The following is a 27,796-nucleotide window of genomic DNA, read 5'->3' as shown; positions in this document are numbered from 1 at the left end:
AGACAGGTGCCACCACATCAGTACATCAGGGACACACCACCATCTCTAACTGCTCTCTCCAAATCCTCCTGTGCTTTCAAAGTGGCTCCCCAGTTTTTCCTCTCTTGACTATATCATTTGCGTGTGCTGTTTTTGTTTGTTTTTGTTTTGCTCTTGTTGTTTTGCCCAGGATCCTCCAGATGATACCCATCTGTGTCCCATCCAGAACTGAGCAAGTTTTTCTTTTTGCATGAGTCACCAGTTAAATGTCTTTGATAGCAGATGCAACGGGAGCCTTTGGGATATTGTTGGACTTTTCTTTTTTAAAGGTTTGTTTGCTTAATTTAGTGTGTGTGTGTGTGTGTGTGTGTGTGAGAGAGAGAGAGAGAGAGAGAGAGAGAGAGAGAGAGAGAGAGAGCACCAGTTGGAGTTTATGTGTGCTGTGTGTGTAATGCCTGCAGAGTCCACAAGATAGAATCATAATCTCTGGAACAGATGTGAGCTGCTGTGTGGGTGTTGGGAACCAAGCCTGGATCCTCCAAAAGAGCAAGTGCTCTTGACCACCAAGTCTCTGTCTTTCTACCTCATGTTGGCTTATTGGGAGGAGAATTCTGGTTTCCTTATCGTTATCCAAATCAAGCACCATTATGCCAAAACACAGTAAGTATAGAATAAAATCTGATGACAAAAACATTGGCTCCCAATGGTAGGCAGTTATAAAATCTTCTTTCTTGTTCCCTGACTTCTGGTGTCTGATATCTTCACCATAATGCTGACATCCTTTTACCCCTGTTAACACATCTCTAAGGAGTGATTCCTTTGCTAATCCCCACGATGAGTTGCCTTCACAGACAGTCAAACATGCAAATGGTTTGGCTTCACAGTTTCACGCACTTTTGTGCCTTCTTCCCTTTTCTTCTAAAAGTTTCATACATTTGCTGGTAGCTGAATAGGTTCTCCCTTCAATTAAGCACATTTCTTTTGCTTCTGATGAAAGTTTGTTGGGTTCATTTCTTTAACCTTTCTCATTGTTTCTAGTACAGAAGGAGAGTATCTCAGAAGATGAGAATTTTTGTTTGTCAGGCTGTGCCTTCTTGTGTCAGATTAAGGTTCTTAGTGCTGCTTTTTCTTGGGTTGGGTGGGTAGTGTGGCACAGAAGCAGGGACTGGAGGAACTGCTGTTCTTTGGTGCCCACACTTGGTTGGTTCCGTGCACTTGGGTTGGCTTTCATTAACTGTGCCCGGCTTGGACTCCACTATGGAAATGTTTAGAGAACTTTCCCCGTATATGTTTTATGAACTGTGAATTCTTTTTTTATATTCTCTTTGAATTACATCCTTCTGGAAACTCAGAGACCTGTTATGGATCTTATTAATCCCACTCTCATTGAGTCACTTTTAGCTGAGCTCTACTAAAGTATCTGAGATGTTTGGGGAACTAACATGTGATTTTAAAAATTGAGATTTTGCTATTTAAATATGAAGTTGTCGGTATTTACTAAGAGATAGAGATACTGGTAACGTAGATGAGCAGACACTCAGATCAGGCGGACTAGTTAGCATAGCATATAGTTTGAATTTTTGTGGAAGGAATTTAGATTCTTTTTAAAACTTATTTTTGTGTATGCATGTGTATGAGAGGTTCTGGGACTTGAACTCAGGTTGTCAGATTTACATGGCAAGCACTTTTATGGACTGAGCCATTTCCCTAGCATGCAGGATTGAAGTATAGTCTGTCTGCATAGTAAGCTGATCAGGGATTGATTGGATAGGTACCATTTTGCTTTATTTTCTTTTCAAAAGCAGTATTTCTTTTCCAGAGGTTGTGTTTAGTGGTTGCAAGAAACTTTAAAAAGCCTTTAAAAATGTTCTTGTTCGTTCATTTGTTCTCCTTTTTCACTTTTTTTTTTTTTTTAAAGAGGGCTTCATGTAATTCATCATGTAACCCAGGCTGTCTTTGATTTTGCTAGTTGAATGTGACCTAGAACGGCTGAGCCTGCTGCCTGTGTCTCCTGAGTGGCATTTTCAGGGTGCACCATGGTGCCTGGTTTTATGAAGTGCCTGGGCCTGGGCTCAAACCCAGGGCTTGCTGCATGCCAGGAACAATCTGCCACCCGAGCCACATCCCTTCTGTTGTTCATTCCTCCCAAATTCCTTCTCTTTCTCCTGCTGTTTTCCTTCTAACCATCAGGTTTTTAAACTCTAGATGGCTCAGGCATAATTTTGATTTTTCCCTTAACTGAAAGAAGTCTAGAATTGGGAATGACTTGCTCTTGAAATTCTATAGGGTTTTCAAGAATGCTCATTAGAGATAGTGCATTCTTGCAGTGGACTTTGGACCAACAATTTCTCAATTCAAATTCTCTCTCTTTAGTTTATTAACTATGTAACCTATGAGTACCCTTGTTTCCTCAGCTGTATAATATATAATAACCTACTTACATTTTTTGTAAAATTTAAATGAGTATGTAAATTAGAGAAATCCCTTGCACTTACTGTGTATATTGAGTAAAATAATTCCCTGTAGTTCTTACACCTGTAGCACAATAATTAATAGAAGTAATATTACCTAGTTTTGTATTAGGGGTAGAAATGCAGACTTTAATTCCTTTCCCATGAGAGCACATGGAATGCTTTCAAGATTTAATATTTTATCAGTTATGTGTAAAACCCATGTATTTGCAGCAGTAATTCCAGGCAAAGTGGAAACTGATCTGTTTACTCACCTTGTAACTGAGTAAATGGAAAACCGTTACTGGATACAGTGTTAAGTTCTAAATTTCACCTAAATTTCTGTATACAGTTAAATTACTGTATAGTGTTAAGTTCTAAATTTCATGGTGGCGCATGCCTGTAATCCCAGCACTCTGGGAGGCAGAGGCGGGTGGATTTCTGAGTTCGAGGCCAGCCTGGTCTACAGCAGAGTGAGTTCCAGGACAGCCAGGGCTACACAGAGAAACCCTGTCTCGAAAAAACCAAATCCAAACCCCCTCCCCCCCCCAAAAAAAGTTCTAAGTTTCACCTTATTCAAGAAAAGGAAAATTAGTTATACCCTTACTATTTTACTGCTTAAGTCTTAGAATGGTCTCTGCTTGTCTAAAAAAAGTTAAGATTCCTAAGATTTTTTTTGAATAGCTGTAATTGAACACTCATATTTGTATATAAAGTCTATATAATATATAATAACCTACTTACATTTTTTGTTAAAATTTAAATGAGTATGTAAATTAGAGAAATCCCTTTCTTCTTTTTTTGAGGCAGGATTTCATGTAGTCCAGGTTAGCATTGAACTATCTATGTAGCAAAGGATGATCCTGAACTCCTGAGCCCTCTATGAACTCTCGAATACAAGACTTTGAGACCTGCCCCACCTCATTTATATGCATTCTATAATTTGATTTTCTCTCTATAATTAGGCAGCAAAGAAACAGTTGTGCAGTGCCCCCCCACTCTCTCTCCTTTCTTCTTTCTTTTTTCATGAGCATATATATTCTGTATGTTTGTAGTGATGTGTGTGTGTGTGTGTGTGTGTGTATCTTTGTGTGTGTGTGTGTGTATGAAGTGTCTCTGTGTGCATGTAATGCATGCGCATGTGGAGGCCAGGGTCACCCTTGGTGTTGGTCCTCAGAGCCTGGTGTTGGAGGTAGGTCTCTCGTGGGACCTGGGTCTGGTGAGCCCCAGGAATCGCCTGTCTTTGCCTCCCCAGTGCAGGGATTACAAACTTGCTCCACTATGCCTGTCTTGTTTTATTTTAAACATAGGCGCTTGAGATTGAAGTCAGGTCCTCAAGCCCTTCACCAACTGAGCAGTCTCTTCAGTCCCCCTTTCTCTCATTGGTTCTTTCTCCTCTCTCTCTTTCATTCCTTTTCCTTCCTCCTCTACTTTTCCTTCAGTTTCATGCACCAGGTGTATGTAGCCCAAGCTGGCCTTGATTCCCAGTTGTCCTGCCTCTGCCTCCTAAGTGCTGGGATCCTGGTTACGTGATACCGCACCTGGTTTACCCCTGTTTTACAGATATTTTGACACATATTAAACCTGAAATTGTTTTTATGTTGTTTAAATCTAGTATTACGTTTTGAAAAGTACTTGAGTCTGTATCATGTTTCATTAAATTTACTAAGTGCTTAATCTAGTGCTAAGAGTTGAGGGCACCCACCCGTGTGAGGAGTATGTGCTAATATGTGACAGGGTTTTGTAAAGACCATGGGAGAATTAAAAGAGAAACACATCTGTTTCTCTTTGAGAACACATCTGAGGCTTTGGGGCATATTTGAAATGGAGATAATGCATCTAGATGAAAATAAATTGCCCAGGAGGAGGTAGGGGCTGGTATTAAGTAATCATAGGGAAGAGCAGGTGGTGAGGCCTAAAGGAGGAGAGAGCATTTTAAAATAGAAAAGAGGCCTCTGGTCAATTTTGGCCTTGCTGTGGCATTTTGGAGTTCATCATGGCAGTGGATGACTAGGGCAATTTCTCTTAAACTTTAAGGCAAAAGTGTTTTCGATTTTTTTAATTTTACACCCTTTCCTTTGGGGCTTTTATCTTTAAAACCCTAAGTGTTACTGTTGCCAGCTGCAGGCATGACAGGCACTGAGCAGGAGCTGAGCCAGTGTTGCAGATCTCTCTAGGAGGGAGCAGGGTGTGTGGAGATAAGGCTGTGGTCCTCAGCGGAGGCTGGGGAACTAGAGATGCTCTCCCAGCTATCACAGCCTCACAGCAAAGCCAGCATCTTTGGACTTTGAAAGTTTCTGTAAGTAACTTATTTTATTTATTTTTGTTTAATGAAACAAACAGGTTTTCCATTAAAAAAAAAAGGTCACACACACACACACACACACCTCTGCTTGAATCTATATATCCTAGGAAGATGAACCTCTTCCCACAATTCATTTCAGTTTAGAAAATAGTAACATATTGATTTAGTGCTTTCTGGGCCTGTGTGGGCTGTGCAGTTTCTCGGCAGCTCGCTCAGGTGATTGGCTTAGCCATCTCCTTTTTGTAAGTGATAGAAGTCAGCGACAGGGTGGTTGAGAAACTGACCCAGAGCAGCCCAGCCGTAAACGGTGTGGGTCAGGAATGGGAAGAGCACTTTTGAGGATTCTAACTTTTGCATAGTGATTAACTGGTTCCCATTTCGGGTATATTGTAATGAGTGGACTAGGTAAAGAAATGGGGGGGTGTTATTTAGCTTACTAAAAATATTACTATAGGTGGCCCAGGTGCTTTATGATTGTCCTTGTCCTGTGTGGCTGTGTGGTTTCAGAGTCAGTGTCTGCTTAGCATATTTTGGGCATGAGTCTGCTGTCTAAAACAAGCACTTTAATTTTCACAATCCAAGCTTGTAATGACCATGAAGAGTTAGCAGTGAGGTAACTGGTGGGGATGTAATTGAAGGATGGCGCTAATTTGCCCTGCTGAGTGGCATTCTGTAGCCCTTTCCTTCAGAGCATTATTGTTGGAGGCGTTCCTTCTGAGTTCTCACAGGAAAGAGCGAGCCTTTGCCCTTCCTGTGCTTCAGTGAATCATGTGTAGTGATTAGAGTAAGGCGGTACAGAGACCGAGTTAGATGCTCGTGGTTTAGTCCTGTGCTGTCAGTTCTTGGAAATGTTGCTAGAGTCTTTTCCTGGGTGAGGTGTCTAGGAAAAGGTCATCTAGGCCAGGGCAGTGGGGAAGGTCTTTAATGAACTGGTGGCTGCTTAAGCTCATTTGCATCCCTAGCAGGAGAGGTGGGTAGGCTGCTGCAGTGCTAGAGAGGAGGGTGAGGAGAAGCCATTATTTATTGATGGCCTGTGATTAGCTTTTGGTAAACGTTACACAAAGTCATGTCCCATGACACAACTGTGAAATTGGGTAGTGCTGACTTTATTTTCTGCCCTACCACTGGGAATGCAAGAATGACTGGAATAATAAATCTCCATAAAATTAATAAATAATAAATAATAATAACAAATAATGGGTTCTAAAGAGTTCTTGCTTATTATGGAATTTATGGTGTTACTGTATGATGAGTTAGTAATCCTTGCGCTGAGCTTGTCAGTGTGAATGACACAAGGTCTCTGTCCTCCGGGTCTGCACAAAGTCCCTGTAAGAATAGACAGGTTTCATTCACAAGTCTGCCTGGCTTTAGATACTCTTCCCTAGACCACTGCTCTCTGTGGCAGAGGTAATAGGAGGCTTCAGGAGCGTTACTGTTTGGTGGTGCTGAGTTATAGATCGTGTAGAAAATTCAGGAAACCAGTCCATACGCATGAGGTTATTATGGCTACTTAGAAGGGATGTGGTACCTGGTAGGCATTCAGATGTTTGTCATATGAATGAATAAATGAGTCAGCTTCTTTTCTAAGGCTTGAGAATATGTTTGAGTCAGCCATTCTTACAAGATTCTAGCTCCGTCGGTTGCTGTGACACTAGGCAGGTCACCCTAGCTCCTTCAGAATTTCCTCATCTAATGAGGAAAAAGATGCTGCTGTCAGTTTCTTCCTCGTAGTGCTGTGAAATAAGATGAGACAATGTGTGAGGAAATGGCTGTGACATGCTGAGCCCAGTCTTGACCTACAGTAGGCACTCGGTGTTGTAATTTTAATCATTATCCTTATTAAGTTAATCAACCAATTTTGTATCACTGGCACATAGTATTTAAATGTGACTTCCTTTGCTGGTGAATTTTCTTTTGGAATACTGTTGAATGTAATTCTAATGACAATTCTCTCTCTCTCTCCCTCCCTCCCTCCCTCCCTTCTAATTACAATTTATTTTCATTCTCTCTCATACAGAGAGAGGGAGGGAAGGATGGATGGATGAGGTTAGGGAGAATCTAATGCAGGTAGGGTTTCATGTGTATCAAGTGAGGGTTGTACTAGTGAACTACAACCCTAAGCACAATTTCAGCTGCAAGGAAATGCTCTTCAGAGCGCGGCAGTGGCCCCTGCCTTTACCTCCAGGACTCACTGGGGAGGCAGAGGCAAATGGATGTTTGAGTTCGAGGCCAACTTGGTCTATAGATCAAGTTTCAGGACACCCAAGACTGTACACAGAGAAATCCTGTCTCGAAAAAAATAAATAAATAAAAAAATAAAATAAACCGGGAGTGGGGAAGAGAGATACTTTTCAGTTAGTTGACCCATTTCTGTTCCTGATCCCTAGATTTCCATGGGAGGTTTCTTTTCTTTTTATTTTCTCTTCCCTCTCTCCATCTTCTCCTCCTCCACTACTACTACTACTAGTACTACTACTACTACTACTACTACTATGTCGTTGTCGCCGCCGCCGCTGTCCTCTCTCTCTCTCTCTCTCTCTCTCTCTCTCTCTCTCTCTCTCTCTCTCAAATAGGGTTTTGTATATCCCAGATTGACCTCAAACTCAGTAGGTAGCTGAAATGGTCTGTGATTGCCAGATCTACTTGCCTCTGCTTGCGGAGTACTGTTGTACTGGGGTTACAGCGGTGAGCTACTGCACCAGGTTTGTGTGGATTATTTCTAATCTGTTCCTTCCTGGAATCAGATCCTCATTGTCCACTCGTTTATATTTCTTAGTGAGCAGTATTCATTCTCCCAGGTCACAGACAGGCAAGGTGACTCTCGGAGGCACATGGGTAGAGAGAACAGCAAAGGAGAAATAGGACTAATCAATGTAAGCTGGTCAAGAGCTAACTGAAAGGTTGGGACGGCCAGGCTAAGCTGCTAGTTGTCTGTCTGACTTCTTGTGGTCAGTGTGAGCTCACGGAAACAACACACATGGCAGGGACACTCACCTAGCGTTCTGGATAAGTCTAACTCAGAAACGGCAGTAAGCCTATGACTATATGTAATTAAAATTCATACATTTTCATTAAGTGAAAAACATTTACAAATGGCATCCCAATTTGATTTAGTCACCCAGGGGCACAGATAAGAGATATCCGTTGTAATTTTTTTTCTCCAAAGGCATAGATAAGATACAAATATTAAGTGTGCTGCTTTCTAAATATTGTCTACATCCGACCCAATAGCCCATTTGGAGAAAAGGTTTCTTTGATGTTATCAAAACTTGTTAATCAGGTTGTGGATAATGGGGTTTTATAGCTAGTGGTGACTACGTATATTAAAAGTGTGACATTCCAAGTGCTGACATTGAATGTAGACTTAAAAAGTTAAAAGTGTGATTAAATATGAAAAGCCACTGATTTAGGAGTCAGATTCTGGGATCTTCATGGCCAAAATGGCATAGCTGCTTCATTAGTCATGCATAAATCATAATGAGGGTCTTGCCTGTCTCGCCTGTCTCAGGGCCGTAGTGGTACATGAGGCACATTGCAGAAGGAGAGTCAGTCATCTGCTGCAGTAGTTCACACCAGTGGGGGGAACTGGGACAAAGAAGCCACAGTTCCAATCTAGTCTGAATATCAGGGGACTGCCATCTGTGTCTCATACAGCATGTTTGTCACAATGTGGGAGCAAAGATATAACACTGAGGAGACACTTTTAAAACTATAATCTGTCTGAGACCTGCAGGACGGTGGTCAGGGGAGGTAATACTTGAATGTTAGACTTGAGTGTTGCCGAAAGTCTGCTGCTAACAGATGGAATTTCATATGAAGAAATGAAACTAATGCATCTCTGCCATCCTCACAGTCCTGGAGATGCCAGCATCCAGTTTCTGTGGATCCTGCAGAGATGTGACAAGTCAGGGCAGGGGCCAGAGCCTAAATGGCGCTGTGAGAGCCTGGGTTTCACCTTCCCACTCTAGGAGCAAGGACACAGAGCTGCGGTTCCTGGGCACTCTGCGGTTCCTGGGCACTCTGGGCCAGATCCAAAGGGCTGATTTTCAGTGCCCTCTGGATTCGAGTAGTATTTATAGTGATTCAGATTTCCTGAAGTAAGAAATTTGTTCCTTTAGGTTAGCCAATTCATTAGACTTATATTTCGAATTTACTAGGGAAAGGGGTAGATCTCTGGAAGAACTTCATGATGGTTGCCCTGGTTTCAAACCCACAGTCTTTCCATTGAGGATGAAATCCTGGAGCGGGGCATGGGGGCTCTTGTTGAGCTTAGGAACTGGAGGCCAGCCTCAGGACCATGGGAGACTCTCAGCAGCAAACATTAAGGACATCGGCAATATTCCAAAGCAGCAGCCAAAGCCTGGATCTGAAAGGCAGGACCTCCGTTAGTATCCAAGTAACATGTAAAATTATGAAAACACAGAAGACATTTTGAGCTGTCAAATATATCACATAGATACGATAAAAATGTTAAAAACAGGAGACAAAGCTTTACTGATAGTGATGGAATAGGGTAATACTTTCTACAATAAAGGGTATAAATTGGTACATTTTAGTGGGCCAGCATTGTATCTATAAAAACTACATTTACTTAAAATGAGAGTCAGAATGCTTATAATTTTAACAGAACTTTGTTATAATATTTTACTTGTATTAATATGTAAAACGTTTTCTTTTAGTTTCCTAGCATATTGAGCTTTTACAGAATTCTTGCTTTTATGATACATATTTTTTTAGTGTAGGGACACTGCAGCTGCTTGAATCTCAAGTTCACAGCTTGAGTTACTTTGTCTAAAGAGAACTGAGTCTCTGTCTCTGCATGTAGTTCTCATTCTGTGGCCTGGTGTTACCAACTACATTTTAGGCATTTGTTTCTTCCACAAATATGTGCCTATTTACTATTTGCCAGGCCCTGTGTTAAGTAGTGGTCACACAACTAGAGAAGAAAACAAACCAGTGCAGCGTAGGAAGGGAAATTGGGAGCTGTGGTAGTTTATAGTAAGGCTTTAAAATAATTGCTTTGGGCTGGGAATGTAATGTGCAATAGGTGTTTCGCATGCGCATGAGTTAAAAGCCCAAACCAAGCTGAAACAAAAAGTCCTTTGTGTCTGCTCAGTAGAGTATAGATTAGAATTTAGAAAGATAGGGCTTATGGACATCACTAGGAGGCTTTGAAGCTGAGATAATGGTACTGAGACTAATGCACTTGGTAGTGGAATTTGGGAGGTTATAGGAACCCATTTTATTGACAGTATAGGCGATAGGTAAGGGATACTATACCAAAAACAGTTCTTAACTGTAGGGCAATAGGAGAGAACCAGATGACAAGGGAAGTTAATGGAGAAGAGATAATGGCTTTAGGCTTATTAAACTGGTGAGACTTCTCAGTGGTTAGGAGTACTGACTGCTCTTCCAGAGGTCCTGAGTTCAATTTCCAGCAACCACATAGTGGCTCACAACTATGTGTAATGGGATCTGATGCCTTCTTCTGGTGTGTCTGAAGACAGCTACAGTGTACTCATACATATAAAATAAATTAATCTTAAAAAAGGCAGGTGGTCATGGTGTATGCCTTTAATCTCAGCACTCAGGAGGCAAAGGCAGACTATACAGAGAAACTTTGCCCCAAACAAATAAAAAAGAGGATGAGGAGGATAGGGGATTTAGCTTAGTCATAGAGCACTTGCCTAGCAAGAAGAGGAGGAGAAGGAAAGAGGAGGAGGAGGAGGAAAGGAAAGAGGAGGAGGAGGAGGAGAAACCAACAACTTCAGGGTGGGGGATTTAGCTTAGTCGTAGAACACTTGCCTAGCAAGTGCAAGGCCCTGGATTCAATCCTTAGCTTGAGGTGGGGGTTGGGGGAAGTGGAAACACACACACACAGACACACACACAGACACACACACAGACACACACACACACAGACACACACACACACACACACACACACACACACACGGTTGTGATGAGAAGGGCAGGTGTGGTAGGTGAGGAAGGTTTCCAGCATGGACAGAGTAGACCAGTGTTCACAAATCTTGAGACACTTTCAAGCTTATGCTGATAGATCAGCCTCTACCTCAGTTTTGAAACAGTTTCACCATGTAGTTCAGGCTGACCTGGAACTCTTGATCTTCCTGTCTCAGTTTGCATGTCTCCTTCCCTCCCTCTTATTTGTGTGTATTCATATATCTGGGCAGCATGTATGTTAGAAGGCACACATGACATATTCCATAGCATGCACGTGGGGGTTGGAGAACACTGTGGAGTCACTTCTCCTACCTTTTTCTGGGTTCTGGGGGTCAAATTCAAGTCATCTTGACTTGCACAGCAAGCAACTTGACCTGCCAAAGCATCTTATTGGCTCACATCAGCTCAGGCTGCAGATACTATGGATGTGTGCCACAGGTCAGGCGTAACAGGATCATTTCTTTTTGAGGAGGATGGGAGGAAGAACAGTTAAGGATACAGGTTAACACTAAGTGGAAGATAATAGGTTGTTGTAATTTGCTATGATATCTTACTTAGGGGATACAGTAATCAGCAGAAAGAAAGGAAAATAACTTTAGATCAATGCTAAAGAAATAGTTGACCCTTACATAGAAATAACTTACTTGAAGCTTATTGAGAAATCACTTATTGAAAGCTGGACAAAGTGGTGTATTCCTGAAATCCCGGCACTTAGGAGTCAAGTTTGAGGGCAAGCTATTTTACATAGTGAGACTTTGTCTCAAAGCAAAAAATGATGGCTGCATTGTGTTGGTTTTGTAAGGTAACTTGTTAGCAAGTTTGATGGAAGGCATTTGCGATTTCGAGCCTGGGATTCAAAATTTCAGAATTGTGCTGTGCAATTTTCTTCACACACCATTTCTTCATCACACCATTGGTTGGTTCAGTACTGTCTGCTTCAGATTTGCTGTGATTCAACAAGAATGTCTGTAAACAAGCAACCTCTTTCTTAGGCCTGCCCTGTTCCAAGACATGCTTCTTTTCTTGGTTCTTATAGGTATTTACTATATAGTTGCAATACTGAATGCTTACTGTTAGCCGTAAAGTAATTTATAGCAGTCATAGGAGTCCTTCCTTTGTCAGCTTATCTTCTATATGAAACAACTTGAGGTCAAATATACATTTTTTTTGAAAACTGGATATATGATTTACTTCCATAATAATCATAACTTTTAAAAACATTGTAAAAATTTCTTGTTCAGTATATTTGTGTACATTTTAAAAAGTGTGTGTGTGTGTGTGTGTGTGTTGTAAACAGTGTACTAATTTAGATATGCCAATTTGGTAACTTACTAAAGTGAGAGTTTTTATATTTCTGAGACACTAAAGTTAGTAAATGTTATTTTAGTTTCTGGGCCTTTGCCACTTGGCATAATTTCAGGCTAAACACACTCTGTGTACATGCTCTTAAGATTTGAAAGACGTTTTTAAAATGTGGCGGTATGTAAACTATATTGCGTCTCGATGTGAAGTCCCAGGTCTGGATCTCCTTTGATTGTTTATATTCTTTCTACCATTGAATGCTGGACTCTTAGCGTGCTAGGCAAATTTTCCTGAGCTACCTGCATTATTTGTAGATTCTCGAAATTTTTCTACACATATTTTTTTGAGCACCAAGATGAATCAAGTCAGTCTGATTTCTGTCAATTTGGTTAATGAAGGAGTCTCCTTAAAGATTTTCAGATGTGCTCTCAACTGCTACCCTACACAACTCCTGAGGCATTTGTGTGTGTGTGTGTGTGTGTGTGTGTGTGTGCGCGCGCTGTAGATGACTACTCTAGAATTTTCACAAGCATTGTAAGTTGTCAGCTTGATCAAAGACTTGGTATAGTAGTGAACATTTGTTACTCATAGGAATACAGGCCTTTCTGCTGATGGAAGAACTGATTTCTCTTACTGCTGGTAAAGGAGGCTTCATTGGTTCATGGGATTTTGAGGGTGGTCTTGCTGAGCCACGTCTTACTGTTAGTTCTTTCACAGAAGTAACTTAACAAACTGTTCTTCGTGAATACATAACTCTTTGGTTTACAAGTTTAACTTAATATATAGACAAAATCCTATAGATCATATCTTGAACCCAGAGACCAGACTCTGGAGGCTGGCTTCAAAGGAGAACATTCTGTCTGATAACTCTTATGCACTGTCCTCTGAAGCTTGGTGCTGTTGACAAGTCAAACAGTGTGTGGAGTTAGTATTTGATGAAGTGTACCTATGAAACTGCAGTAGATTTTCCAAATACAAAAATGACCTTCGCAGGTGGGTGTGGTCAGCACTTAGAAGCACAAAGTAGGTCGATTGCTGTAAGCTCCAGGCCAGTCTGGGCTACAGAAATATCTTTTAAAGCCATCGGTGGAGGTACATGCCTATGATGTGAAAGGCTGAGGCAGGGTTGCTGTTTGGGGTCAGCCTGGGCAATGCAGCGAGCGCAGTTTCCAGTGGCATGTCACCTTTCAGCTCTACGTTACTTTTCACATTGCCGCCTTGTCTTTCCCCTTCTCTTTCTTTTGATTTTGGAAATTCATGATGCTTCACTGTATAAATACTGGTACAATCTACTTAGTTCCCCATTTACATATTTAAATCATGAATGATATGGAATGCTGTCAATTGTTAAGTTCTAGGTTAGTTTTTTCTTTAAAATATTCTGAGACTTCCAAATTTTCTAAAATCAATTCATACTTAATAGATAAACTCAAAAAAGACCACAAAAGAAAATTTGTTATAATTGTTACCCCACTGCCTCCACCCAGAGAAGGATACTCCTTTCAACATTGTGGTGACAGTGGATCTTTCCTGTGTTGCTTTCATATCCATGTGTCTGTTTTGATACTGTCCTTTACATAGTCTTAATTGGCTTGGAATTTGCCACATAGTCTATCAAAGCTGACCTTCAGTTTGCAGAAGTCCTTTTCCTTCTGCCCCAAGAGATGGGCTAGCAAGCATGTACCACCACGTGTAACTCTTCTTTTAAAAAGTGATTGATTTTGAGTGGAGCATGATGGTGTACACCTTTAACCCCAGCAGTTTACAGATAGAGGCAGGCAGATCTATGTGACTTCAGTGCCAGCCTGGTCTAAGTAGTGAGCTCCAGGATAGCCCAGGATATGTATAGAGACCCTATTTCAATCCCCTGCCTCCAAAAACCTACAACAACAAAAGATTTATGTGTTGGAATATTTTGTTTGTATGTATGTATCCATGCATGTATGTGTGCATGTATATATGTATGTATGTGCACTACATGACTACATGCCTGGTAGTAAAGCTGGAGGATGGCATTAGATTCTCCGGAACTGGAGTTCTAGCTAGTTGTGAACCACCATGTGGGTGCTGGGAAATGCATCCACGTCTTCTGGGAAAGTGGCAAATGTTCTTAGCCACGGAGCTATTTTTCCAGCCTTTCCTCTTCCTCCTCCTCCTCCTGTTCTTCTTCCTCCTATTCTTCCTCCTCCTCCTCCTCTTCCTCTTCTTTTTGTAAATACTGGGGCTGGAAAGACACTCATGACTCAGTGGTTAAGGGTAGTGGCCACTCTTCCATACAACACAGTTCTAATTCCCAGCACCCACATGCAGTTACAGCCATCTGTAACTGCAGACCCAGGAGATCTGACATCATCTTCTAGCCTCCAATAGGCACCAGGTATGCGCTTAATGCATAGATGTACGTGATGACAAAATATCCATACAGATAAATACAATTTGAGAAATGTTATTATTTGTCTGCATGATATGTGCATGGGCGGGGTGAGTATGTTCTCTCGTGTATATGTAGAGAGCAGAAGACATCTTAATGGGATCAGTTCTCTCCTGCCGTGTAGGTTCTGGGTTGTCTGGCTTATGTGACAAGTGCCTTTATTTGCTGAGACATTTTGCCTAGCCTATTATCTTGTTTTTTATTTTATGTTTTAAATACCTTTTTAATGTTTTGTGTGTGTGTGTGTGTGCCACATGTGCATCTACTGCCTGTTGAGGCCAGAAAAGGGCACTAGATTTCTTAGAACTGGAGTTACAGTGTTGTGAGCTGCCATGTGAGTGCTGGTAATTGAACCAAGGTCCTCCGAAGACCAGGGCTCTTATCTGCTGAGCTGTTTCTTTTTCCTTTTTATTTTTTCTTTCTTTCTTTCTTTTTTTTTTTTTTTTACTTAAACAAGATTATTATGGTGACCTTATAAGTTAATCTTTTTTTTTGAGATGTATGCTTTTCAAATTCATCACAGCCAATGAACTAGAATCTTACCCTCACCTAATGCCTGTGCCAACCTCCAAGCAGAACCATTGTTAATTGAAACAGTTGATGAATGACTTCATGGATACACCATCCTAATACACACACCATCTCTTAAATGAATGTAACCTGTTCCCTGTGTGCTGAGAATGATGACAATCAATCAAGTCAAATAGCTTTGATCATAGCAGGAAATCTGTATCCAAATAATTGCCTACAATTCATTCCTTGGTGCAGCATAACTGTCAACTCTTAGCTTAGATACTATGGAGGTGAAATCCTTTGGTGATGTGAGGGCCATTGAAGTACCTTCAGCCCTATCACAATGAACTCCACTGTCTAAAAATTGTTCTTTTTTTTAAAGATTTATTTATTTATTATATGCAAGTACACTGTAACTGTCTTCAGACACTCCAGAAGAGGGCGTCAAATCTCATTACAGATGGCTGTGAGCCACCATGTGGTTGCTGGGATTTGAACTCAGGACCTTCGGAAAAGCAGTCAGTGTTCTTAACCACTGAGCCATCTCTCCAGCCCCTAAAAATTGTTCTTATTTTGGGATTGTACCATAGTAAGAGCCAAGATTTTAAGCTCTACTAAAAACGAAACAAACAAACAAACAGAAAGACTTTATTCTTTTATGTTCATTTAATAACATGTCCATCATTTTCATGATTGATATAAAATATATGTTGTGTTGAATATAATAAAAAATAAAAATAAAAATTATTTTAAAAAGATTATTATGACTATCATTATTGCTGTGTGTGTACTTAAGTGAATGCGTGTACTTATGTAGGTGTTCCTGGAGGCTGAAGAGAGTGACAGATCCGTTAGAGCTCGAATTACAGCCATTTGAGCCTCCTACAGTGGGTGCTGGGGTCCGGACTTTGGTTCTCCTAATAGACCAGAACTCACTTTTAAGCATCAGTCCATTCCTTCCAGCCTACTAATGTTATTGTGTTTTTTTGAACTCTGCTGGCTGCCCTGACTACAAACTCCTACAGCAGTTCTGCCTCATTAGTTCTGCCCTAAGACCAGACTGTAATACACTCTAGCACATCTGGTTATATTGAGTGATTGAAGGTAGTCTTTTCCTGTCTGTTTTATTTTTCTTTTAAACTTTTGAGGTAGGGTCTCCTTATGTAGCATAGGCTAGTCTAGAACTTACTGAATAACCGAGCTAGCTTAAACTTGAAATCCTCCTGCCTCAGTCTGCAAAGCGCTAGGATTATAAATGAGTGTCCTCGTGCCCAGCTTGTCTTCTTTAACATTTTAATGGTTCTGTAATGTGTCATTGTATCTGACTCATCACTTTTTCCCTCATTTAGAAACTTTATGTATTTTTAAATACATATTTGTGTGTGCATGTTTATGAGTGACTGCCCTGTCTCACGTGTGCGTGTGTGCATGTGTGTGTGTGTGCACATGTGCGTGTGTGTGTGTGTGTGTGTGTGTGTGCGCGTGTGCGTACGCGTGCGCGTGCGTGTGTGTGTGTGTGTGTGTGTGTGTGTGTGTGTGTGTGTCTGCTCTGGTTCACAGGTGTGTGTATGTATGTCTGGTGATTGTCCTGGCTCACATATGTGTATATGTATATGGTGACTGCCCTGACTCACATGTGTGTCTCTGTGTGTATGGTGACTGCCCTGGCTCACATGTGTGCCTCTGTATGTATGGTGACTGCCCTGGCTCACATGTGTGTCTCTGTGTGTATGGTGACTGCCCTGACTCACATGTGTGCCTCTGTGTGTATGGTGACTGCCCTGACTCACATGTGTGCTTCTGTGTGTATGGTGACTGCCCTGGCTCACATGTGTGTCTCTGTGTGTATGGTGACTGCCCTGGCTCACATGTGTGTCTCTGTGTGTATGGTGACTGCCCTGGCTCACATGTGTGCTTCTGTGTGTATGGTGACTGCCCTGACTCACATGTGTGTGTGTGTGTGTGTGTGTGTGTGTGTGTGTGTGTGTGTATGGTGCCTGCCCTGGCTTACATGTGGAGGTGAGAGACCAGCTTTTGCGAGCTAGTTCAGTCCTCCTCCAGCAGGCTTTACTTGCTGAGCCACCTCACAGGCCCACATTTGAATATCTAGGTTACCTGCAGTTTCTGCTGCAACCTTGAAGGAACTTTGGAATCTTCAGGTAACCTTTGCTATCTCAGTATACTCTGGTCTATTCTGTCAGCTTCTCTCCATCTTGGTAACTCCTTGACATCAAATCAGACCAGGAGAGCAGATTAGATAGTGTTGACTATGAGACAGTGAATCTGCTAGCTTCTGTGAATTCAAGGATTACAGAGGCATTTTATTTAGAGAAATAATTATAATACTTGAATTAAACATTCAGATAGACTTGCATATCATAGCAAGAGACCAGAAGAGAAAGATTAGGGAATAAAGCATTTTTTAAAGATAAATCTTGATATGCCAGGGCTTTTATCTGTAACATTTCTGGGTGATAGGTAAATATTACTCATTTACTAGATGTGGAAACTGAAATTAGGAAAGAAATGTGCTGATACTCATTCAAGTAGTTTCTGGGGATTGCCAGAAGCAAACCATTGCAGGCATATCTGACTACCTAGCCCTTTCCAGGACTCCAACCTGCTACACAGAAGCAAGGATTACAGGAACATTGGAGTAGACACTCACGTGACAAGTAGACCTCTGCTGGGTGGAGGGCTGAAGTCACTGTAGGGTTGTACAGGTATAGCAAATGTGGAGATGAGATGAAACTTCAGCAAAGGTCAGTGGTGGCGCACGCCTTTAATCCCAGCACTTGGGAGGCAGAGGCAGGTGGATTTCTGAGTTCAATGCCAGTCTGGTCTACAGAGTGAGTTCCAGAACAGCCAGGGCTACACACTACACAGAGAAACCCTGTCTTGAAAAAAACAAAACAAAAAAACTAAAAAAAGAGACCCTGACCATGGCAACTCATTAAAAAAAAAAAAAAAATTGGGGCGTGGGGGCTGGAGAGATGTTCAGCGGTTAAGAGCACTGACTGCTTTTCCAAAGGTCCTGCGTTCAAATCCCAGCAACCATATGGTGGCTCACAACCATCCGTAATGAGATCTGATGCCCTCTTCTGGTGTCTGAAGACAGTTACAGTGCACTTACATATATAATAAATAAATCTTAAAAAAAAAAGAAACTTCAACAAACAGCAGTGGCTTTTCTGTTTATTTGTTTTGTTATGCAGTGTAAATCTCTCTTTTGGCATATATGAACTTAGATTTAAAAAATTTAAATTTTTATTTTTATTTATGTGTGTGTGTGTGTGTGTGTGTGTATTTGTGTGTGTATATAAGTTTATGTGTACCATCGTGTACAAGTGCCCAAGGAGAGCCAGAGGGGCATCAGATCCTCTGGAACTGGCATTACAAGTCCTGGGAATGTATGTAGGTACTGGGAACCAAGCCTGGGTCTTCTGCGAGAGCGGTCTGTACACGCAGTCTCTCCAGGCCCAGGTTTAGGCAGTGTAGAATGTAGTTACTACAGAGGCAGGATACAGAGTTGGTCAGTTTTTCCATAAGTCACTGGCTTATTACTCTTTCACACTTTGTTGTAATGCACTTCCCCCACTACCACTGTGGTCACCACTGAACTGGTCTCCATGCTAGAATGCCGTATAAATGGAATGTCACACAATTCATATAAATGGAGTTACATGGTGTGTGTAGTCTATTGAGTCAGCATAATTCATTTCTGATAAGCTGCCCACTTCTGGTGTACATGTTGTAGTACAATTTTGCTGTCCCTTTCAAAATGTGTCCCAACTCCAATTCCAGTTCTGTAAACAGAATGGCTCTGGCACAATTAAATTATAGCTCTAAGTATCAAAGAAATCACAAATAGATTGCCCTGATAAGTGTCCCAGAGAAGGAAATCTAGAAATAATCACATATCACTTAGTCATTTCCCTGCCTCTTGCATCCAGAAAGCCACATGGAAATTTTGCTACTGACTCTGTGACCTTAGTGTGAAAAAAAAAAGAGACCAGCTGTTAGCATAGAGAGTGGAAGGAATGAGTGTTCTTGGCCAGTTGGCCTGTCACATGCTTTTCTGAAGGGAACAGCAGGTGTGAAAAAACAGGTGAGCACTCTTCCCCTGCCTCCCCTCAGCATACTGTGTGTGTGTGTGTGTGTGTGTGTGTGTGTGTGAGAGAGAGAGAGAGAGAGAGAGGGAGAGTCTGAGAGGACATAATAAAGTACCCTACTGCAACAGCTTTGGAAAATTTTGGCTTTGCTATAGTGCTCTTATGACCCTGTGGGTAGATGATCTACCACGAAACACATCCTCAGCCCCACCTCTGGGTTTCTTTTTAAAGCTGTTTAAATATATACCTAAAAAGATTGTAGGTATGTGAACGAACTAAAATGCTCCAAAGCTGAGGATATTGCTGGGAATTACTGACTCAAGCCTATAAAATGCAAAAGCAAACAAATAACAACCCCCCCCCCCCCAAAAAAACCCAACCTTCTTTGGTAAGTATCACTTAAACACAAACTCTTTTCCTTCTTTGCTTTTTCTCCTTTGTTCTAATGAGAGAAGCGGGAGATGGGGGTGTGTGGAGTGATTCTTACGTAGAATCAAGCTAACCACAGAGAGGCAGTGACCGGAAGGCAGGTGCCTGTGGAGCTGAGGGGGGTTTGGTCTTTCCCCTTGCCTGCTGCCCTCTCATGCTGAGCCAGGACTCTGTCATACTGACCCCTCACGCCTGCCTTGTTCAGTGAACTAACTCTTTGTTCTGAAGTACAGATTTTACCAACTTCTCCCACGGTCCAGAATACATGTTGAGGACCAGCAAGATGGCCCAGTGGGTGAAGGTGGCAGCTGCTAAGTCTGAGGACTTGAGGTTGAGCACTAGAACCCACACAGTAGGAGAGAATCAACTCTGCAGGTTTTCCTCTGAACTCCACACACAGTCAGAAATAGCATTTAACAGTCGATCAGTCGGAGGCTGCTTCATGTGACTCTGGAAAGAATCTGTAACCTGTTTGGAAAGAAAGTAAGAAACTGAATTTGTCAAAAACTGAATTGTACACCTTAACATTTCTTAAGGTGGGAAGGAATAGAACTTTCTAAAAACAACTTAGATAACACAGTACAGTAATTAGCCTCCATACAACAACAACAACAACAATTTACTTCTTACCTTCAGAAGAAGAGAAAATGAGAGGATGTGTGGAAATACACTTCACAAACTGTGGACCTACTAGAAAAATGCAGAAATGCTTACACACAGTCAAATTTACAGAATTTACATATGGTGAAGCAACTTCCTGTCTGTTTAATAAAATATTTTTTACAGTTCCCTTCCATTGTTTCAGTACAGTACTTAAGCATCAAGATGGCCACTTAGCCTGTGTGGTAGAGTAAGCTGTCCCAGGGTCTCAGAGAGAGAGAGAGTCACCACCTCCACAAGCAGACTAATCAACAGTGGACTTGGGTTTGTGTGTGTGCACAGGGCTGCTCAAGCTCATCAGATTATGCACTGAAGAGGGGTCAAGGGAAACAGTCATTCCTTCTTCCCTGGCAGAGACTCCTTTCTTAGAGGGCATCTGGTGTGAGGTGTGGTGTGAAGAGGCATGCTGTGTTAATTAAGATCTTGTCCTCCTCCCTGCTTAATGTCCTCCCCGGGATGCTGATTACCTGTCCCATTACACACCCGACAGCTGACTCCCAGGGAGAGTGTCTGAGTTTCTGATGCTTTTAAGAGATACTATTAGTGATAATTTTTAAATAATTTGCTTTAGCTTTGTCCATTCTATCTCCTAACCACCATCCCTGTTCCCCCACCTGCAGTTTTGAAAGCTAAATCTCAACTAACCACTTTATAAACCTGTAAATGCACCACACACCCATACATGTTCACACACCTACCTCATTTTCAATCTATTAACTTTCTGTTTTGTATTTTTTTTCCTGGGCTCCTAAAAAAAATTACTGCATTGATACTTGTTTAATTAAACACGCGTTTAATTACTGGCTTTGAGCGTTTTGAAACTGGCTTATGTTAATATGTAATTAATTGTAAGATTTTGTTTGTTTGTTTGTTTGTTTGTTTGTTTTGAACCAGGTTCTTGTAGCCCAGGTTGGCCTGGCATTCCTCTTTCTCATTTTCATAGGTGTCAGATTACAGGCATGAACCAATACACATAGCTCAAACATATCAATACACATAGCTTTTATATATCCTAAGTAATGTGGTATGAGATGCCCAATACTATATTAATTGCTATGCTCCTCGTATATGAAATGGGAGTAGTTTTAATTATAATTATTAAAACTAAATTAGTTACAATTAAAAGCGAACACTTAAGTGACACTGGCCACATGTGAAGTATTCGCTGTCCTTTTGTGGCTATTTGATTGTTCAGAAATTCACTTGACTAACACTGCTCTGAACTGTTCTTTCTTTTGGTTCTCATTAAACTAAAGATGGCTTATATTAGTACATTTTATTAATGATCAATAACTTGGAGATTTTGTGATTGTTTTGAGATAGTCTTGCTGTCCAGCCCAGGCTGGCCTTGGATCTTTGCTCTTCTCTCTTCAGCCCATGCCCATGCAGTTAAGTCTGATTCCCTAGAGTAGCATTCCTTCCTTCTTGCTGAAATTATTAAGACAGTACTGCCCTGTACAATCCTGAGTGCTGTGCTGCGCATCATTGTGAGCTGACTGTTCAAGAAGTGCTGACAGAAGTGACCCCTGCTACCAACCTGCTGAGCCTCCAGGCTATTTCTGCTTCTGGATAAGCTAGCATTTCATCCTGGGTTTATTGATTTTAGGTGATACAGTTATTACAGTTGTAATCATGCAGTAGATCTCAAAAGCTGCAAGAGAGAAAACCTCTAGGGCAGCAGCTCTCAGCGTGTCCATCGTGACGCCTGTGGGGGTCGGTTGACCATTTCACAGGGGTCACATATCAGATGGCCTGCATGTTCCACATTTACATCACAGTTCATAACGTAGCAAAAATACAGTTATGAAGCAGCAATGAGGTAATTTTCAGGTTGAAAGTCACAACAACATGAATGGTATTAGGGGTCTCAGCATGAGGAAGGAAGGTCGAGACCCAGTGCCCTAGAGGCAGGCATTCAGTGTAACTCTTCTCTGAGGCCTCATTCAAGCCCGGCAGCCGGCCCTTGCTATTTACTGCATTGTTCTGATTTAAACAGAATATGAAGACAGGCTGGTTTTAAACAATTTGTACTAGAGGTGGGGCTTTTCCAGGAGAGTTATATGTATGATTACTGGAAAGGGAAATCCAGGAAGAGCATAGTAGGATTTAGGTAAGTTATAAACATAATCTTAGGAAACAAAGTATTGTGATAAAACATTTAGAAAATTCAAATGTGGTCTTATTCTTTTGTTAGGAAATAGCTAAACTTGACGGTGTATACAGAAGGTGTGTACCGCAGGAAATGCCTTCTACCTAATCGCGTCCTGCCTCTGAAGATACCAACTGAAAAGTTGATTATAATGTTGCAGAGGACTTCTTGTCTGGCTTCAGTGGGAGAGGATGCACCTTAGAGACTTGGTACCCCAAGGATAGGGCAATCCTGGGGGCAGGGGGAGGTGGGGTGGGGGAGCACCCTCTCAGAGGCAAAGGGGAGAGGGAGGGGGACCAGGAAGGGAGATATTTGGAATGTAAATAAGTAAAATAATTTTAAAAAGGGAAAAAGTTGATTATATTTTTTTCAGGCTTTCCCATGTGTATTTAAAAACAAACATGTTTGTTTTGTACTAGTGAAAGTATATGACTTAGAATGAATTTTAGATAATTTTGCTGAATGTAGTGAATACATTTCTTTGTATCTGACCCATACAGATTAAATTTTTTACTTTTAACTTTTACAGATCCTGTGGTAGGAAATCTGAAATATAATTGTGTTCTTCTGTGCAGATGAAACAACGTGTTTACAGTGTTTGAGCATTAGTACGGTTAATGGCCTATAATGGTTGTTCAATAAAAGTTGGTTTCTCTTGGAATGCATGAGCAGGACCATGTAACGTAATCTAGTTGTTTCATTTGTTTGCTGAGACTGAGTAAATATCTACAGACAACTGTGCTGTAAATCTTTCTGTGTAGAACAAATTAGTTTTTTAAACATGTTTGTACTTCAGAGTCTACCGAATGGCGCTCAGTAGTTAACAGCACTTGGTGCTCTTACTTGGTCCTGGCTTTAATTCCCAGCAACCACATGGTGACTCACAACCATCTGCAACTCCAGGGCATCCGATGCCCTCTTCTGACCTCTGCAGGCATGCATGGGATGCACATAACACACCTGCAGGCAAAACACTTACACACCGAATTAATTTTAAAAACTAAAATTATGTTTTTGCTTCAAGAAGTGGCCATAATAAGACTTATACTTTTTTATTCATAGTATATAGAATTTTATGTACACTCAAACTACACCATGTAATACTTTCAGAGTCTTAGAGCAAAGGTGTAGGAATGGAGTTTCCATGATAACTTTGAAGATGTGCAGAGTGAATTGGAAATTTCACGGAGGAGTGGAAGGTGTAAGTGTGGTCCATGTGTCACGTACACATCATACTATCCATCATGCACTGTGTGTCACAATACGGTGTCTCAGAGTTCTGAAGAACATAGGCGCCGAATCTGAAGTGTTTCCTTGTTAGGTCTTATTCTTCAGTGTCTCATTTGTAGGTCAGATTTGTTTTCTGCAAGAGTGTAGAATTCTGCTTTGGCGTTAGTTAAGAAGAGGCAGTTGGGTCTCTGACTTTGTTTTCAGTGAGGAAAGGGTGAGGGGCCTTGGAAAGGGTGAGGGCCTTGGGGAGAGCAGTGGTTCTAGAGTGGCCATAGCTGAACCTGTTTATGGGTGATGCCAGGCAGGACTTCAGGATTCTGGGACTTGTAAGTGATGTTCCCCTTAGTAATTAACATGGTTCTGGTCAGTGTGTTCATCTTCATTAGCCGTTTGTGTTGTCACTGGAAAAGCAAGCTTGAGAAAGAATAGTGATTAGAGTTGAAAGTGTTCCCCTTGCACAACCCCCCTTTCCTGGGTGTGTGCGTATGTATGCATGCACATATGTGTGTGCATTGTTGCTGGAAATTAAACCAAGACTTCGTGTGTGTGTGTGTGTGTGTGTGTGTGTGTGTGTGAGTGTGTGTGCGCTCAGCAAGTGCCCTGACACTGAGTCCCACACCTCCGGCCTTTCCTGAGCTTCAGACTGCATGCTGATTTTTGTTGTTTGCTTGAACTTGCACCTTTAAGAAAGGAAATTTATATAAACCCTTTTAGGCTATACTTTTGTTGTTACACAAGATTATTATGGGCTCCAGAGGTTGTTGCCTGCTTGTTCATTCCAACAACATTCCTTGAAGTGCTTACTGTGAGTAAAACTATAGAGAGATTATTTGATGGCAGTATACTCAGGGTTAGTTGAGAGATTATTGTTATTATTGTTATTCTTATTATTCTTATTATTATGAATCGATACAAAAACAAGAGGAATTTTATTTAATTCAGCATGCTGGGGTGTCCCTGCACATGGGGAGAGAACGACCAAGCACAACCCCTCTGGGGAGCCTTATACAGTCCTTAGAGCAGCCACCATTAGGCACAATATGAATTGCAGAACAGTGTTACTTTTAATTTGATTGGTTGTTAGGGAAGATGGCAGTATACTTAGGGTTGGTAGAGAGATTATTATTAGATGACAGTATACTCAGGGTTGGTAGAGAGATTATTATTAGATGGCAGTATACTCAGGGTTGGTAGAGAGATTATTATTAGATGGTAGTATACTCAGGGTTGATAGAAGGGTGGACTACACAACACCGCAGGTATGTGTAGCGAGATCCGTTTCTATGTGCATAGGGATGTCCACAGGTCCCCTTTTCCTAGTGTTGTCCTTTCCTAGAGTTCATTCATTTTCCAGCATGCTGCTCAACAAGACAGACAAGTTCCCTGCCCTCTGGAGTATAATGCGCTATTTCCACCCCACCCCCACCCCCTTTATCATCTCTTTTCTTGGTTTTATGAAGACTATTGGTTCTTGGCTGTTTGCTCTGTTAGTCTTGACTTTTTGCTTTCTTTGAGAACTGTTTTATCCTAAGTTATAATTTCAAATGCTTACACATCTGTATCCTGAATTTTACTTATTTAGCTCTTTAATAAGGTTTTATTTAGTTCCAACTATGTGCCTGATACAAAGTGAACTGTAATAGTAAGTTCTGCTTTTAGAGTTCCTGAAAGATGTGTACAAAAGCAGGGTAGTTGTTCACAGTGCCATGGGGCAGGTAAGGGAATGCTGATCCCTTGACGAGGAAGGGGAGGGGCAGCCGAGGATATCTGGTGACTCACAGGGTTTCAAAAACCCAGTGGTTCCATGTGGTTGGGGCTTCCAGGGCTATGTGAGGAGGGGAAGACAAGGCTGACACCCATTAGGGAGTGACAAACGAACCCAAAGGCAGTCCCCTGAATACTGAACTAACATGGGCTCACCACAAGTGAGCTCCTCCTTCTAACCTATGATTCTATCATGGGGCCATCTTCAGGCTCCAGACTCTGCAGTGGTACTGTCAGGTCCGCCTCTGCAAGTGTGAGCAGCCTTCAAGGGGTCATTCCTATATTCAAACGCATTCCTGGCATCCTCTTCTCGGAGTTGACACTGTCACTAAGTGTCTGAATTATTTCAAAGTTGTATTAAATATTTCCTTCTTTTTGCTCAGTTTTTTAAATGTTAATGTCTAAAATACTTATTTTACTATGTTACTGACTTTGACAGAAAGAAGACAGATTTTTATGTCCTACAAGATAAATTTGTTTTAGGCCAGTGTAACCCAGAATCCTTTAATAAACACAACTTGAAGTTCTCATGCTGTCATTAGAACCTCACACTTACATGATGCAGAGATGATTAGCAGTAAAGATGGTCCGCTAACTCTGAGGTCTCATTAAGAACAGATGTATTTATTTTAACTGAACAAGCATTTTTTACATGGACAGATCCAGTGCCCCCAGCCTGTCTTCATGGCCACTGTCCTTTTACTACCTGTACAGGAGGAGGAGCCGGTGTTAGGATGCTGGCTGCCCCTGCTTAAAGCTTCGGCACCGTTCTTCATTTCCTTAAACATGAGTAGTAACTGCCGTGAAGAGTGGGGGTTCCAGGCCTGTGTGTTGCAGAGAGATAAGGATGGAGTTGTCCGTGTCCTCCAGCGCTTGGCCTGTGTGGGCATGCAATGCGGAGAGGGTCTTGTGACGGATGGACCCCTTGCTCCGTCCCTCTGCTTTGCTGCCACAGCTCTGGGGCTGCCCTTGCTCCTGCTCCTCCTGCTCCTCCTGCTCCTCCTGCTCCTCCCGCTCCTCCTGCTCCTCCTGGGCCTGCACTCACCTGTTCGTTGCCTCTTCTTTATTGCTCTTTTCTGATTACCTCAGTTTGTGTTAATCTCTGAATTTCTATTGGTCCTTTTATACTGTCTTAATAATCGTGTTTCTGTTTTCATGGTGTTTCTCTGCCTTCATTTCCCTTTGGATGTGTGTGTACTAATAACAGTTAATAGAATTACTATATCACAGTCAACGTACAGAAGTTTTGTTTCCCTTTCCTGAAAAAAAAGTCTGTGTTGGTATTTCTTTGTAAACAATCTCTCAAGTGTACATTCTGTTTACACAAAGTAGCCAGATCTTGAATGAGTTTTGCACAAATGAGTCTCCTGTACCTGCTTTCGCCTAGTAGAGTATATGATGAGCGAATGGATGTTTCAGTGTTTGTATGAAGCCAAGCCTGAATCAGTGTAAATTTGAACGTATTTAGAAACTGCCAGCCGGGTGGCATGGCGTGCGCCTGTAGACCTCACTACTCGGGAGGCTCAGGCAAAGCAAAGTTTAGCGCTGTGCTGTGGTAGAGGGGTTTCGGAGCCCTGCCGAGACTAATAAAGACAATTTTCTTTTTGTCTTGAAGAACAAGGGCTTGTTCCTTTCTGCTTTTCTTATCAAAACTTAAAGGTTTTTTTTTTTCCGAACTTCATTCTAATGTGAAATAGATTTTTACTTCTTTGTCCTTCATATATTATGGTGCTATCATTACATTTATGTTAGTTTGTTTTTTTTCCTTATATATATTTAAGATATTAAGCTGTTAAATGGGAATTAATTATAGAATGTAAAATAGTGAACTTGCGTGTATTCTCAGATTTATTTTTCCATGGACCCATTTTGTTCTCTTCCCTGGTGGCTTCTTTTTTGATTGTACCTGAGATCAGAGGTCAGTGCAAGAGAGAGAATCAGATTTTGAATGCACAGGCACCACATAATCTCATTGGTCCTTCTGCTGGGTGTCTGAGAACATCAGTCTTTCTCCAGAAAGACCTGAATTTAGTTAAGATTTATGTCCCATACCCTCTCCTTCCTAAAGAAGTGAATTGAATGTAATCATATGTGTTTTTTTCCCTTCCCCAACAGCTTCCATGCCTATGGCTATTGTAAATTTGGGCCAAATATATCCATTTCAGAGAGGCTTTTTCTGTACTGACAGCAGCGTGAAGTACCCGTACCATGACAGTACCGTCACAACCAGTATACTCGTCATATTGGGGCTTGGCTTACCCATTTTCTCTGTAAGTAAATAATAAGCAGGTAGTGATGGGTTTGTGCTGGAGGTTGGATGAAGTGATGGCGTTGGGGTGGGGGTAAACTCAAGCCCTACCTTACTCGTGTCATTGTGGAAAATAGTTGCTGAAGGAAAGAATCCACTCTCGTCCTGGAGAATGATGATTTTTCCAGTTGAACAGTGGCGTGTGCTACTTAAAACAGCTTGCAGCCGCTGGCCCAGCTCTTCTCAGTATGTGCCTGAAG

The 27,796-nt window shown here is 41.5% G+C and overlaps 1 protein-coding gene across 4 annotated transcripts in view; it reads left to right on the top strand.

Moving 5' to 3' along the window:
- Plpp1 (phospholipid phosphatase 1) overlaps positions 1–27,796 on the top strand; it is a 63,749-nt gene that overhangs the window by 5,404 nt on the left and 30,549 nt on the right. The window contains exons 1-2 of one of the 4 annotated variants that reach the window (XM_052159661.1): positions 215–308; positions 27,404–27,558. The exons of 1 other annotated variant lie outside the window; for it this stretch is intronic. In XM_052159661.1, the coding sequence (XP_052015621.1) occupies positions 230–308; positions 27,404–27,558 (234 nt within the window). In that variant the 5' untranslated portion in view covers positions 215–229. Of the gene's footprint in view, positions 1–214; positions 309–27,403; positions 27,559–27,796 lie in introns of those variants that run through there. 2 more of the 4 variants (XM_052159662.1, XM_052159664.1) reach the window with 2 other exon arrangements.

Source organism: Apodemus sylvaticus, chromosome 16, assembly GCF_947179515.1.
Source record: "Apodemus sylvaticus chromosome 16, mApoSyl1.1, whole genome shotgun sequence".
NCBI classification, from domain to species: Eukaryota; Metazoa; Chordata; class Mammalia; order Rodentia; family Muridae; genus Apodemus; species Apodemus sylvaticus.
The sequence above is the reverse complement of the archived record's forward strand: the minus strand, read 5'-3'. Positions and strand labels throughout refer to the sequence as shown.